General features: G+C 38.6%; 1 protein-coding gene across 3 annotated transcripts in view; it reads right to left on the bottom strand.

The window, feature by feature from the left end:
* fam168a (family with sequence similarity 168 member A) overlaps positions 1 to 15,164 on the bottom strand; it is a 34,955-nt gene that overhangs the window by 13,092 nt on the left and 6,699 nt on the right. Inside the window, exons 2-4 of one of the 3 annotated variants that reach the window (XM_088011889.1) lie at positions 5,818 to 5,925; positions 5,136 to 5,227; positions 642 to 722 (exon numbers count right to left, since the gene is read on the bottom strand). In XM_088011889.1, coding sequence (XP_087868015.1) covers positions 642 to 722; positions 5,136 to 5,227; positions 5,818 to 5,879 — 235 coding nt within the window. In that variant the 5' untranslated portion in view covers positions 5,880 to 5,925. Of the gene's footprint in view, positions 1 to 641; positions 723 to 5,135; positions 5,228 to 5,817; positions 14,383 to 15,164 lie in introns of those variants that run through there. The other 2 variants (XM_014992997.2, XM_088011888.1) reach the window with 2 other exon arrangements.

The following is a 15,164-nucleotide window of genomic DNA, read 5'->3' as shown; positions in this document are numbered from 1 at the left end:
TCCAGTAAGTGAAAACATCCTTTTAAGATCATTGTGATTTAAATGTAAAACTTGAATGAACTACAAAGAAATACGTTGAGTGATACAAGTTATTGTCAAATTACATTTTCCTTAAAGCAAATACAACAGTCAGCTTAAGTGGACGTTTTGACACAGGCATGCAAGTCGAGCGTTTTTTTTTTTAAATCCAAGTTACCCAAATTTCTTCTTGCAGTATTAATTAAATTTCATAATAATTACTTATGACAATTTAGACAAAATATTAGAATCTGTGTTACACAAACTTTCCCATTTTTCTCTACTTTCAACTAGTTAAAAACTAGTAGATAATGTACAAGAATGTTATTCTTAATTTGCCTAAACATAATGAATCTGTTCCAGCTAATCTGGGGATTTATAATTAAAAAAAAAACAAAAAAACATTAGGATGTAACTAGGTAAAGCTTTCCAAAACAGCCTGTTCTGGTTTTATTTATTTTTAAACCAGAGAAAAATGCATTTCCCTCTAACCCGACCTCATCAAAACCTGTTTGCTGGATTTTCTTCTGCAGAAAACTCTTTTAACGTGTCTTTAACAACAGCAATGAAAACCCGACGGCTTTATTATCTTTTATTGAAGAACAGTGAGAGTTCAAGCTCACCTGGTGGATACCCAGGACTGCCTGTTTGATAGAGGTTCGGAGTGTAGGTGGGAGCTGTGGCTGGATACCCTCCTGGATAGGCTGAGAGAGAGAGGAAGAACACAGGTGGAAAAGAAAAATGTTACAAAACCCCACCAAATAAGTACAGGGAACACCCAACACACATACGAACGAGTGTAGAACAAAGTATTTAGCTTGAAGCAGGACGTGCGCAGATGGCAGTCGTTAAAAAGAACGAAAACGTTTGCAACAATAACACAGTCGGCTGAATGTGTCTAACATTCACCGATTAGGCAGACAAGGCACACCTGCCAATATGCTGTGGGAGGAGATAAATTCAGAAACATTAGCAATGCATAAGGATGCACGTGAGGGGGGCGGGGGGTAGACACACACTGCTGTGCGTCATAAATCACATGTCGGGCCGAGCAACAAAGATCCGACCTGATGAAGAGTTTTCTGGGATGTAATGTGAAGCCGCGGAGAGAGATGGCAAGAAGCAACGACAGGAAGCACAACAAGCAACCTTCAAAATACAGTTGAATTGTAACTGATTTATGCAATTATTTGTGTTGCTTTAGCATCAACAGAAATTAATTAAGTGTAATTATCTTTGATTGAAGGGCATTAAATAGTTAACTAAATCAGACTGTTTTGTTGGAAGTGGAACTGACCTGGACAGCATCTCACTTGACTGGATGGTGTTGGAATGAGCTGGAAATGGTCTGGGGTGTCATTTATGTAAAATTGCCAAATTTGACTCTCTGGGCCTCACATAGCTATCGGATCGATTCGTCTTGTACACAAAATGCATTAGGATGTCTTTTAAACAGGTTTCCTAGAAATTTGTACAAACCCATGAGGCGCTTAAACTCGAAAAATGTCTACATGTTTACAGCATTTTTACTTTATGATTTACACTTAAATTGAAAAAGGTGTAATATATGTGTTGAAACATTTTAAAATTTAACAGGTTTTGACAGAGATGATCATGAACAACCATTGATACTAATGTGTGACATTCGTTAACTGATTGGTTGGTTGACCAATTGAAGATGACATTAACTAAAATTTTAAAAAAATCTGTTGTGTATGTTGGAATGTTTTGTGATGATTAGTATAATTACTGGCAAATTAATTCTCATCCACAGCTTTAGAGCATTGGACTGGAAAACCATTTGCTAGTTTTTGCCCCAATCTCAGATATTTTCCACCTACATTTTGAGAAATCACTACAGTTAATGCCGAATATATTCCTTTGGAGTTGTGAGACTTTGTCGATTCCAACTCGGCTCTTACTTTTAGCTGGGCCAGAGAACAGAATCGGTTTTGTAAAGAACTGAAATTGGGCTCGTGAGGATCAACAACCAATCAAAATGTTGAGTGCCATGTTTAAAACTCTCAGGGTTTCTATCAGTTCAAATCTGTCCAATTAAAAAGACAAAACTACTAAACTATGACTTTAAACAAAATGCAGCAGAATAACATGAGCTCAATCTTTATATTATTCGCAGCATGCTACTATATAGGTAACTCGCTCTATGGCAAAAAGCTGCACTGAAAAGTGCCATTTCCAAATCCATTTTGTAAAACTTTTGACATTTTATCATCACCAGGTGCTTTAAATTATTCCACTATGGCTGGTCATTACAGGTCAGAGCTTCAGCTTTCAATCAGACCGCTTAATACAACACTAGTAAGCTGAGGTGGAGATATTAAGGTTCTTGTAGGGAAACTGAAACAAGTCATGTGATTTGTGTAGTCACAGTGTGCCTGTGGTTCTCTACAGAAACTCAACATGTGCTCATTGTAGAGCCTTTTTCTGTAATGTAAGAGGAGGTGTCTGGTTTTGTTTTGCAGAACCAGTGAAGAACAAACTAGCAATTAGTGAAGCAACTTTGGTGGAAAACCCCCAAAGGATCGAAGAGGAGAGGCAACAAATATCCCAACATCCCCTTAACTAATTTGATAAAGACAAGAGGTTAAGAAACGTAGATAAAAAGTATCTGAAGAGGCTCAAACTGGAAAAAGCTTAAAGGAAACCCTCTACCATGACTGATCACAGATTGAAATCATAAAGCAAAGACAACACCTTAATGGTGTGTGAACTGTTTAGTAAATAGTGGAAAAACTTCATTGGATTAAAATAAAGTTTGCCAAAAAAGTAGGGGGGAAAAAGCTTTACGTCGCTACCCACTTCAATCAACTTTTATTCTTTTCACAATAATTAAAACCAGATCCTTGGGATCGTAGAGGAAAACTCGATGAAACACCAGACGGTTTTGATGACCTAGTTAAAAGCCAGAACTCCTCAGAATCTCGCTGAATTTAACTCGCGGAGTCTTTCGAGGTTTGGTGAAGACCTAAGTAAATAGTTCAGAGCGATGGTTTAATATGTGCAGCGATGCCTACCAAGGCTTAGGAAATGGAAAACAGTCTGCTTTTGTATCTTGTTCTATTGTATTCAATTTTCTGCCTGAATGGTCTGAGTGAAGGCTTGAGCTAGTCTCCATGTGTACAAAGGGAATGAATATTTGAGTCAATAACACCAAGATTAAGGGTTTAGAGAAACCTTGGAATGTGAAAATGTAATTCTGCTAGAAGACCAATGTAAATATATAATAATATGAATTATTTGTCCTTTATATTTTTTGCAATTTCCCTTTTAAGCAGATAATAGAGGGATATAAAATGTCTTTTTAAAAGTACCGTTTGATTTCCTTACATATTAATGGAAAAATACTTTAAGTAGTGGTCATAAATGAGAACTTCGTAATATTTACTTAATCAAGAATGGGTTGCTGGGGGAATCTGACCAGCAAACGTATAGTTTGTCCATCATTCAGCATCATCTCTGCTGAAAAGACACCAGGACAGCTGTGGCTCATTAACTCTAATCAACACACACTAGACTGATCAGACTGCTGAGCACAGAGTTTCTTTAGTGTAAAAATATAGACTTGATACTCAACTTTCCCGAGTTCTCTGTTCATTATCTCCGTTTTAAATTCTAAAATACTAGCATGAACAGCTGGCATGCTTTAAATGTGGAAGCTGGGGGCGAAAAATAAAAAAAAGGCTGAAACAAAGCAAGGAAGAATGAATGAAAAGAAGGAATTTAAAAAACAATAAGGAAGGAGAATGGTGGGGAGAAAACAGAAAAGGTAGGAAACTGCAGCACGAAAAAGGAAATGAAGAATGGAAGGGTCAAAGGAAAGAAGTAAAAACGCCAAGAAAGAGTCAAGAAAGAACAGTGCAAGGATTGCAAATAGCTAGACTAATTAACCAGCTAACGGCTTGTTACAGCTTGTTGCAATAAACATTTAATTTGAAACGGTTTCAAAATTCAGTAAATAGACGAAGTTTTTGCCGTTTGTCTTTAGCTGAAGGAAATTGTACTCATGAAAGTTTTTACTCACTGTCAGCTATTTTATGTTCTCCTCCTGACTACTTGTGCTGCTTAAGCTCTACATGTGTGCCCACATAATCGCAATCGACGTCAAAGTGATCAAAACGGTTCACTATTAGTCAAGGTTATCGTACCTAAAGTATCTCATATTTTGGGTGAAATACAGCTACCAGTCTAGGTACTGTTAAAATACCTACAGTGTTTACTTATTTGACCGTCTTGTAAACGGTTTTTGATTCTTTTTAAACATCTTATTCTGCTTTTGAAAATATAAATTATTCAGTGAAGAACGGACCCAGTCAGGCTCCAACTAGTCGTTTTGCAGCTTCCCTGTTTGACTCGATCTCACATGGCAAATTAAAAACCAGAATTCATCTCGTTTTACACACAGAGAAAAGGTGCTCTAAATCACATTTTAGGCTAATTTTAATTAACTGTGGGGGGTTTATCAGGGTGAACCACGTACTGGCTTTGATAACAGAAAGTGAGCCCACAACAAAAGGAGGAAACGAAATAATTTCAATCAGCATAACTTGAACAGATTAGCTGAATATATACTAACCAGACCTAATGTTAAAAGTGACGCATGCACAGTAAATGGATGAATGACTCATGTATACATTATAGATTGATGGACAGCCAAACAGACAAAAACGGAAACAGGTGGAAAGTATCTTTAAATAACAGGATACCTCTTTTCAAATAGAACATAAAATGTGTTTAAAGGTGCAGTATTATATGTTTTCCACCTACAATGCCATTTTATAGCACAATCAACTAATTATGTTGCCTTCAGTTGTTATAGAAATGCTGTATATATCAAATATGATGTATATATCAAATAGTGAGTTCAGCAGATGTGCAGTGTTTGCTAAATCCTGCTGGCTAGTCTGAAGGAGCTGGGAGTGGGAGCAGTGGGGAGGGGGTGCTCGGTGAGGAGGAGGCTTGGAAGCTGCAGCTCTCATTTGTGATGCGATATAAAGTCAATTTTACATTATACTGCCCCTTTACTCTAATTCTATACTTGTCTCCATTATATTCCAGACTGTATAAGAAGCCAGCACATAAGTGGATGCATGTCTCACCTGTGAAGGCCATGTTCTTGGGGTTTCCATAAGGAGTGCCAGGCTGAACAGGACTGTAGACTGGATTCATGGCTGAAGATAACCTGCTTTTACTAAGAAGAAACACAGGAGGGGAGGGGGAGGGAGGGAAGAGGGTTGAAATAGAAAAAGGAAAAACGGAAACAACACATGTAATTCATGTCAGTTGATGAAAAACGCACATATTGTTAACATTACATTCGTCTAAAGGATTCGGCACAAAGAGGAAAAAAAAAAGATCTGACAGTCATCAAGCCCTGTGAATCATCGCCCTTATGTAGGCTCAACGTAAGAATACACTCAGACTATTGAAATAACACGGAGCACAAGTACTGGCTGGAAAGCACAAGGAAGGTGTGGATTCATTGAGAACTAGCCTCTTCTGTGTGGTCTTGAATGCTCCACGCAGCCAGACTTTCACAACTGGAAGTCGGGGGGGGGGGGGGGGGAATGGAGCAACCTATTAATGGATTCAGGTGCTAGAACCGGCTCAGGGTAAAGGTTTTGTTAATGCCGCATGCCCTGCAAAAAAACTAAAAAAAAAAAAAAAAGAAAAGAAAGAACCCCGCCTCAGTTCTGTCCAACTTACCTGCCGATGATGAATTCGGGCATTCTGAAAGTGTTTTAGCGAGAATGTGAGTGTGTGTTCATGCGTGCCCCGTACCTCTTGTGCGTGTCTGGTTGATACATGAAACTGAATTTGTCTGTGGGATGCCCGCTCGCCATTCTTGCTGTATGCAAATGAGGGAGGAGTGGAAGTGGATATGCAAATCTGAAATTAAAACAGCGAGAGGTCATGATTACAATGAACACAGGGAAAAATAGTGAAATTATATTAAAAAAAATTAAAATAGCAAAAAAAAAAAAAAAAAAAAAAAAAAAAAAGCAAGCACCAGTGCAACAGTAAATGGTTAGTGAGAGCAGCAGAGCTGAGTGCCTTTCTGAGTGAAGAGTTAAAGGTAACGGCTGATAACGACTGATCCAAAACCGTCCCCTCAGTTGCTACTCGTAAAAACCTATAAAATGTGGATCAGAGTGATAGCAACCCATGACTATGTATGAGTATACACACATGAAACGTGCTGTATTTAACAAGAAACACAAGCGGCGGTACGAACACAGAAACCAGCCCATGAAAAAGCACAACGAACCCAGTGAGCAGGCAGGTGACAGCAAGCACAACAACTAAACAAAACACAGCACACCAAGGCTGAAGGAAGACGCCGAGCGAGGACTGAAGGATTCTAAAAAAAAAAAAAAAAGAGGGGGATGTTTGTGTGTGAAATGTGTGTTTTATTCGAGATGATGTGTTCCCCCGGACAGACGGGACGTGGCGTTTGAAGTGTGCTTGTAAAAAGTAGCTCTGTCATTTGCTGCGTATGAGAGGGTGCTGAGTATCCTGTGGTTACCACCACAAACCCCAGCAGCTCCTTATGAAAAACAGGAGTATTCCGTCAATGGTTTCTCACTTTATAAAAACACATTTTTAAACTGAATCAAATGAAAATTAACCGGTCCACTCTCAAGTCAAGTTTATTTGTAAAGGCCGTTTCAGCAATGAGACGCGTCAAAGTGCTTTATGCCATAAAAACATGGTGCAGTTGCTAATTAAGAAACAAGCAATAAACATTACGTTTTGTCAAATCAAGCAAATACACATCCGACATGTTGATCAATGGGTCCTAGTTAAAAGCAACTCTGAACAGGTGCATTTGTAGCTCTGATTTAAATAAACTCAGCGTTTCAGCATCTTTACAGTTTTCTGGAAGTTTGTTTCAGATTATTGGAGCATAAAAACCGAGTGCTGCTTCTCCGCATTTGGTTCTGGTTCTGGGAATGCAGAGTAGGCCAGAACCAAAAGACCTCAGTGGTCTGGAAGGTTCAGACCACAACAATAGGTCTTCATCGCACTTTGATGCCAAGTTATTCAATAATTTCGTAAACCAATAGAAGTATTTTGAAGTCTGTCATTTCCTCAGCTTGTGCTTTAAAGTCGGTTAATTAGAACAAATCCGTTGAATCACATTAGTGTCTCATTTCATATGGGGCTCATAAAAGTCCTGAAACGCCAGCATCAATCCCCAAAACACTAGTATATGAAAAGCACTAAAATGTATATTGAGCTGTTTTTTGTTTTTTTTTAAAGGTTGTTATCTTTGGTGGAAAACCCTTGAATACAAGCCCCAAAATGCAAACTTGTGTGCCAGTGCTCTTGTAAAACAAGAGTGTTAACACACCAACTCTACTTCGCCTCTTAAACTGGTGTCTAACACTGAAATGATGTCTCAGGGGAGATGATTAACCTGCTTCGACACATCTCGCAGTACAATCCTCATTAATCTACTGCATCATTTGTGATTTAATTCCTTCCTCTAGCTCTGCTCAGCCTCCCACCTTTCATCTCCCTCCCTCCCCCCCGAGCGGCTCTTCTTTGTTAAACTCATCGTTTACTTTCCCCGCCTTCATTAATCTGCATTTTCTACATGCAAATGCTTCCGAAGTCAAACTAAAAGCTGTAGTTCCGGACAGCTCTGCTTTGGCCTCGACTTGAGGATACTAAAATGTTCACGACAAACGCACGAAATATGCAGTGTAATGCATAAATGTAACTTGTATACGGTTCCACATTTTTGGCCAGTGATACAGATTGAGAAAAATACACCAAATCCTTGGCAAATGTCAATTGCATATTTTTTATTATCAAGTACTGACCTACCAAATTAAAATGATGCATATTACAGATTGGTCATTTTGGGATTGTTTATGATCATTTCAGATGCGTCGCTCCAACTTAAAGCAGAAGGCAGTAAATGGCATGTTTCTGGCACCACAGGGAACTGGGCGTTTAGTGCAGCTTTGGACTTTATAAATGCTCAAACGAGGTTTTGTCCAACAGCATGACAAAACAACAAGAAGGAAACCACCAGACCTCTTCTGTTCTACCTGCCACTAGCTGACTGAGGGCTAACATTAAGCTGAATATTTGGGCTTTTCACGGTGGCCTGACTTGTCTGTTTAACTCTTCGTTTGTGTAATTTAATAGACTATAGGACTTTATCTGTATTTATTTATTTATTGTTGCCAGGGTAGCCAAAACAATGTTTTCTAGCATCAGTATGAAAACATACATACCATTGTATAAATAACTTCAAATTGAGCTCTATGAATCCAATTGCAACAGCCCATACTATCATCTTAATTATAGTTAAACTAATAACTTGGATGAATTTGCAATAGCAATCATAAGGCAAAGTTTTCATCGTCAGAACAGTCTGAGATGCAGCTCTTGAAGTCTTCAGTGTTTTGTCATCTCAATTTCAAACTGACACCATTGTGCAAACTGATTCAAATCTGTTTAGAAATGCTCTTTGACCTTTTACCTGATGGAATCGTGAGAAAAATCGTAACCAACTTCACAGAAAAGAACAAAATATAATATTTTTGCTAGGTCACTTGACTGAATAAAAAAAAAAAAAAAAAAAAGAAAAACACAGCAGCCTCTTGCATATTTTTTAGCCTTTGCTGATCAGTAATCTGAAAGGATAGAGAGAAGGGGAAGACATGTGACCAGGAATCCAATCCAGGACAACAGCGTGAAGAACTAGAGTTTCTCCTCAACCACATGAGAGCTACACAGCGCCACAGCCTCGCACTCATTTAAACAAGTGAAAAACATGTCACATACGCCACGATTGACATATTTTTAGCACAATACATTAAAATTGTCTGATTACATTCAATAGTGAAGAAATAAGTGTATTACAATAATCCAGAAACTTCAAATCCCCATACTTGTACCTCACTTGGGGCACGCATAGCCAAGCAACAGCTACAGATCTGGTCATCACAGTTATGAACAAAGTGGTAAAATGGTCCCCCTCTATCGTCTTCAACTAACAAGCCGAGGCTTAAGATGTCCTTATTTTGTTCTTGGAACGGTAAATGATAAAGCTTCCAACAAAACTGATAGAAAGTCAATGTCACAACAGCCAAGAGACCCGATCTGATCCGATCGTCACATTAATATAATGTTATTTCTCAGACAAAAATATAAAAAATGTTGAGTGAGGCAACAAAGGCCATTAACACAAGGACAGGTTCCTACACAGACCCAGAGGTCTTCTCTTCCCAACACATACGTACCCAATTACAGCTGTGCATGAATAGAGCAGTGAGACTCGGGTGTGTTCATCGAGTTGGACTGCAGAGAAAGGTGAAGGGGGGGTAAAAAAAAGAGAAAGGGTGAGAACAAGAGGGGCTCCACAATGCTTTTAATGAGGGAGTATGTGCGGAACGGAGGACAACAGAAACACATGTGTTGAGTGGGAGAGTCCAACCGTAACTCACTGCGTTTTCTTTTTTTAAGAGGGGTGGGGGAGGTTGACGAACGGGTCTCTACTCATAAAAAGCTCTCTCTCTCTCTCTCTCTCTCTTTTTTAACCAGTAAAACTTCTGTGCTGCGGCCAGATAAGACCATTTTACACAGATCACTCACAGCGAAAAGGCAGAAGGGATTATTGTGTATTTGTAGAAACAAAGGCAAACAGAGCGTTTCTTTCCATTTAACATACAACTCTGTGGCTCGTAGGATAACTTGGAAAAAAATAAAACAATTTCGTCCCCTGATTAAATGCAGTGGACCACCTATTTACGGTTCAGTATTAGATTTTTTTTTTTCTCTGTGGAAATGTGACTCAAAGAATTGGCTTTTTCAACATATATATATATATATATGTTTTTTTTTTTTTGTTTTTTTTTAAATATCACCCATGTCTACACAGGTTTAGTGTAGTACAGTTGCAGACAGGTCTTGTATAAGGCGAGAAATCACTGTCCAGCAAAATCGAAGGTCAGCGGTGCGCCGATTGCACTTCTCAGGCACATCACAGATGATCAATCTTTTAAAAAGCCTGGCCTACCCATTCTGATTTTGGCTGGTACCAATTTATGTTTGTCTGAAATGTCACTAAATATCAAAAGTCACCAAGTCGGCAACAGTGAGGTGACTATCGTTAACTGCAAACACGACCTGGTGGGCCTGGTGTCAGTCAAACCTCTCGTCTCACCAGAGAGTAAAATAGGCCAGCAGCTGATTTTTTAGACCGAGGTAGATGAGATCGGCCTCACGTGTACGCATCGGCCGATCCCCCGAAATTAAGGGAATCGGCGGTGATAAATCAGTGCACCCCTACATGAGGGCGAAAGAGGTTTGTGGTGTAAATACAGATTTCCTTCCACGATCTGTCGTTCCAGTTTGCAGCCTAACATTTCTTTAGATTCTTCTTCTGATCCTAATTTGTTTTGCTTTGCATGCAAACGTTGCAGTGTTATCTCAAGCAACAATGGTGTTTGTTTGGCAAGAATTAAGAAAAAGAAAAAATCTTTCTACCCAAGAGCTATAAAATCTGAGTAAACCAATGAGTTTTGTTGCTTGTGGATTACTCACAGGAAAACAAATGAGAAATGGTTAAGTTTTCTGTTTGCATCATAAGCCTGTAATGGCTGTTGGGTACCAACAAACCTATTACCATCTCCTAAACAAACTACTCAGCTGAAAAGAAACATCTTTTCAATCTACATCTTAAAGTTGTTTGCGACATCAGAATACATTTGCAGTTTGGTCAGTGGCCAGTTCAAAGAACTGCTTTCAGATTTAGAAAAGTCAAATCAAACGCTTGTTTGCCTGCCGCTGAAGGCGGACCGCTTGCAAACCTTAGGCTTCGCCACCGCTCACTAGCAGATGTTTAGCGCCAACTCACTCTTCCACTGACCACAACTAGAACTGGGGTAAGATGTGGTATAAAATAAAAAATAATGGTAATACAGTGTGTCCCCATCTTTGGTGTTTGCTAAACCCATGAAACTTCAAGGTTCGTCTCAATCCTTTCCCTCTAGAATCACTCATTAGGAAATTGGTGAGCCAGATGTGCAACATGTGGAAATAACTTGCTTTTAAATTTACTATTGATATGCTTTTAAAAATGAATTGCATGTTTATGTTACGTCTTGTACGGTATATGTAACTATTATTGTTATTGTTCTCTGTATATTTTTTAACACTTTTGGAAGTTTTCTGTATGAACTTATAAAGTTGCTGCTGCTATACCTGAAGTTTTCCAAGAAAGGCCATTTCTTATCTATTCTATATTTGTGAAATTGTGCATTGAAAATTCACATTTTTCTCTTGTTCTTATCCTACAGTTGTTAGAAGAAAATGCCTCTTTGGCAACTTACTTAAAAATTTTTGTTCAATTGTTCCAAAAACGTACTTCCAACAAGACAAATCTTCTCTCCAGTGTCGAGCTGTAATTTAACCAGCAGTTCTGGTATTGCATTATATTCAGGTATCGCTTTTTTTCCCCCTTTTCTTCCCCCCCCCTTTTTCCCCCTGTATACAGGCAATAAAAGTTTACAGTTAAGAAAGAAAACTGTTCAGCACTGAGATCACAGGGATAAAAATAGGCATTCGTATCAGGATGACTAACAACCTCATATAGCCGTTTTAATTTTGAAGCCATTGTTAACCCAGGTTGGTATAGTAATGACATTTAGGCAGAGCAGGAAAGCTTTTTACATGCATCGCCTTACGAACACACACCAACACGTCAAGGATTCATCTGGGGTCCAACTGGCATTATTAAGGACACCTTCCTGCCGCCAGACTTTACCAGGGTTATTCTTCAGGACTTTGTTCAGCTCAAACTCTATTAGAGGGACTTCATTTGGGCTCAACTCACAGGCATGTAGCCTGAAGACCCTCGGTAGAACAACACAACTAAGACGTATGTGTAACTCAATACCATGCGTATCTGTAAAGCTGATGAGTCTGAACGTAATCTGTGGATATAAAACTAAATAAACCCACAGTTCAGCAACAGAAATATAGTAATGACTGTTTCAGTACATAAAAAAAAAAGAAGGAGCATCTCAGCGAGAAGGTGAAAAATATGAGGCGGGAACAATCGCAAAAAAGAAAGAAACAAACAAACAAAAAAAAACAACACAAAGAAATCTACCAGTCCTGAAGAACGAATACAATGCAACACAACCCCCACATGGACTCTATCCACCCACATAATACCTCACCAGGCATCTACTCTTTAAGCAACAAATCAAAACCGGTGGGCGTTATCACACTCCCACATGGGGAGAGAGAATAGAACTGAAAGCCTTTTTATATATTTTCAGCCCTCCAGAAAAAAAAAAAAAGCGTTTTACTTGAATTACATGAGGAGAGAACAGGAGATGAAATAATCTAAAGACATGCTTGGAGAGCATAATCCGATGTGTCAACAGCAAATATCCTTTGTTCTGCTATTCTTTTCTTTAATATACCTTTTATAGTCTGTGATGATACCGAGCAGTGCGTCAATGCAGTTCTGGTCAACAATAATGCAGGTTTTGGTCAATTAGGTGAAGCTTCTTTTGTCTTCAGGCGTGTTCATTTAAAACAGGTCAAACTAACAGAAAACGAGATTTATTTTGTACTAATGGTTTTCCCAGTCGATAGAAACTTTTATCGTTTTTTGTTTTTTTAGGTGTGACCTAACACTAATTTCCAACCAACGATTTTATTTCAAAGACTAGAACACAAGTTGCAATTTTAAATTAAACAGAAATGAAGGATTTACTAAATCACTACCATTTATGAATCAAAACATATCTCCCTAGACTTTATCTGACTTAATCTGATAATCATCAAGACAAAAGGATAAAATACTTGATATCGACTCACACATTTATTGCTTGGAAATGGTCGTTATTTTTAGCCGTCAATTACTGAAATGTTAATTTTTTTAAAAATTTGGCTTGCATTTCCCTTTATCTGAGTCAATAAAGGGGAAATTGGGTCTCTGGTTAAATGACCTGTGCATCTGCAAACCTTTAGGTAAACATCAGCTGAATTGGCAAACGCCACAAGACAGACTTGCAGCTCAGACTCTGTGTGCTTCTGATCGTCTACATTACGGTTATGCACAAACACGTCCAAGACTAAATCCACTGCGTCACGTCCCCGTGTGATAAAATTCCCTGATAAATCCCTTCTTCCTTCTCACGCAGTCAGACCTGCCCCGTAACAAGGACCTCTGAACACTTCTGGGCTATTTTCAATCTAGGACACTGCCTCCCACTTCTCTACGATCTGGCTTCCTCTCATTCTATTCTCCTCTATAAAATCATCTCATCCCTCACACACCTCCTGGGGTCTGCATTCCTGGATTAAACCGACATCTCTGCGCCGTTTCACTCAGGATAGGAATAACGCACACATAGCGCTCGCACCATTAAGCGTGATGCATAGTCTGTCTGCGTTGCTCCTCGTCCCCGCTGTGGTCCTTGATTACTATTCTGCATTACTGTAAAAGAATAATTACATCTTCTGTAACTGTGCTATTAAGATACATCGTGACAGAAAAGCACTTTCATTTTTTTTATGACGATGCATTGATTCTTCTACGCGCGGCGTCTGTCAGAAAATTAAACCGCTGTTGCTCTCACGCCGCATTGGATTAAATACGATCATTTGATTATGAAAACATGCTGCTAACTGGCAACAAAAGCCTGGACGTGTACAACAAAGCTATCCTCGCAGTCATTAGACAGCAGACAACAAAGAAGGCTGGATGGATGACAACCAGCTAAGAGACTTAAAATATGTTTATATCATTCATCCACTATAAAATGCCACAGTCAGTGATGAAAAGGTAAACAGTGAGGGGGAGTTTGTTAAAAAGATGATTTTTTTTTTCTTTTTGCTTATTCTTACATTTACAATATCAATACATAGACAGTGAGATGTTGTTTCTCTTGATAACTAAGAGCCATGAAGCTACAAACAAATCCTTTATTATTTTGAAATTCTCACATTGATAAGAGTATTTGTAGTTCATTCATTTCTTCTGGAGAATAATTGATCACTGTGTAAAATAGCAAGTGGATCAAACCAGATGAACATTTCCTTGGAGCAGTGTTATCACATTTTCAGGACAAGATTCTGACGAGGCATCACAACGCAGCTTCTTATAAAAAAATATAAAAGAAAAATCACATTTTCTTATGGTTGTTGCACATCTTTCTAAAGAAAGAAATTGATCGCGTTAAACCCAAAAATCATTAAATGTTGACTGCTTTAAAGTTTTTTCCAGACAAACTGAAACAGATTGTCACAAAACACAATGGCCACTAAAACAGCAGAGAGGAGAAGCACCAAAAAAAAAAAAAAAAAAACCTCAATGAATAATCAAACTTTCTTTAAAGCCAGAATGCTGTTTATAGATTACGAAGGATTAGAATGTGTTAAAAATGTACCAAAGCGAGGAGGCTGTTATCTACAGGGACACAGTCTTGCTCAAATGTATCAGTATTGTTTTCCTCCTTTTCCTTAACTTCATTATCTAGCGCATTTTAGGGATGAAATGGTTACTGGTTTTCATTTTTGTATCATTGTAGTATCACTGCTTTTAAAATGAAATAAAAAATAAAATAACTTCAGCAACGATGCATCGCTTTTCCATGTCCATCAAACGCAGATCCATCACAACAGACACAAAGACAAGACAGTAAAGGAACAGTGGGGATGATTTATAAATACATTACGACCTAGCACTTTGTAAGTGCATGGAGGCTTTTAAAACGTGCTGTTGTCCCTCACTTGATGCAGAAAGAAGAAACATGAGTCAGCCTCGAGCAGCCACAAGATGTCTCACATATAAAGCTAAGTAAGTTCACTTTTAGCCGGCTGTATGCCACCTTCAGAATAGTCTTGCTTATTGGTTTCGAGCTTGAACCACCAGCATTGTATCTGTGGGTTTCAGTTGGCCTACGGTTGGCGGGGGTCTGCCTACGCTCGTCTGAAAAGACAATCGTCTATTTCATGAAGTAGAGACAGAAAGTGAAGCGAGAGACAATTTCATTCAAACCTTCACAATAAAAACCGTCAGCATACATACCGCACTCTGGACTTTAGAAAACCTTTTCAAGTCGTACAGTATCCTTTCCATTGGTAAAAAA

This window comes from Poecilia mexicana, unplaced genomic scaffold (assembly GCF_051168715.1).
Source record: "Poecilia mexicana isolate PSO_F unplaced genomic scaffold, ASM5116871v1 scaffold_13, whole genome shotgun sequence".
NCBI lineage: Eukaryota > Metazoa > Chordata > Actinopteri > Cyprinodontiformes > Poeciliidae > Poecilia > Poecilia mexicana.
Note: the sequence above shows the minus strand (reverse complement) of the source record. Positions and strands in the feature narration are given on the sequence as shown.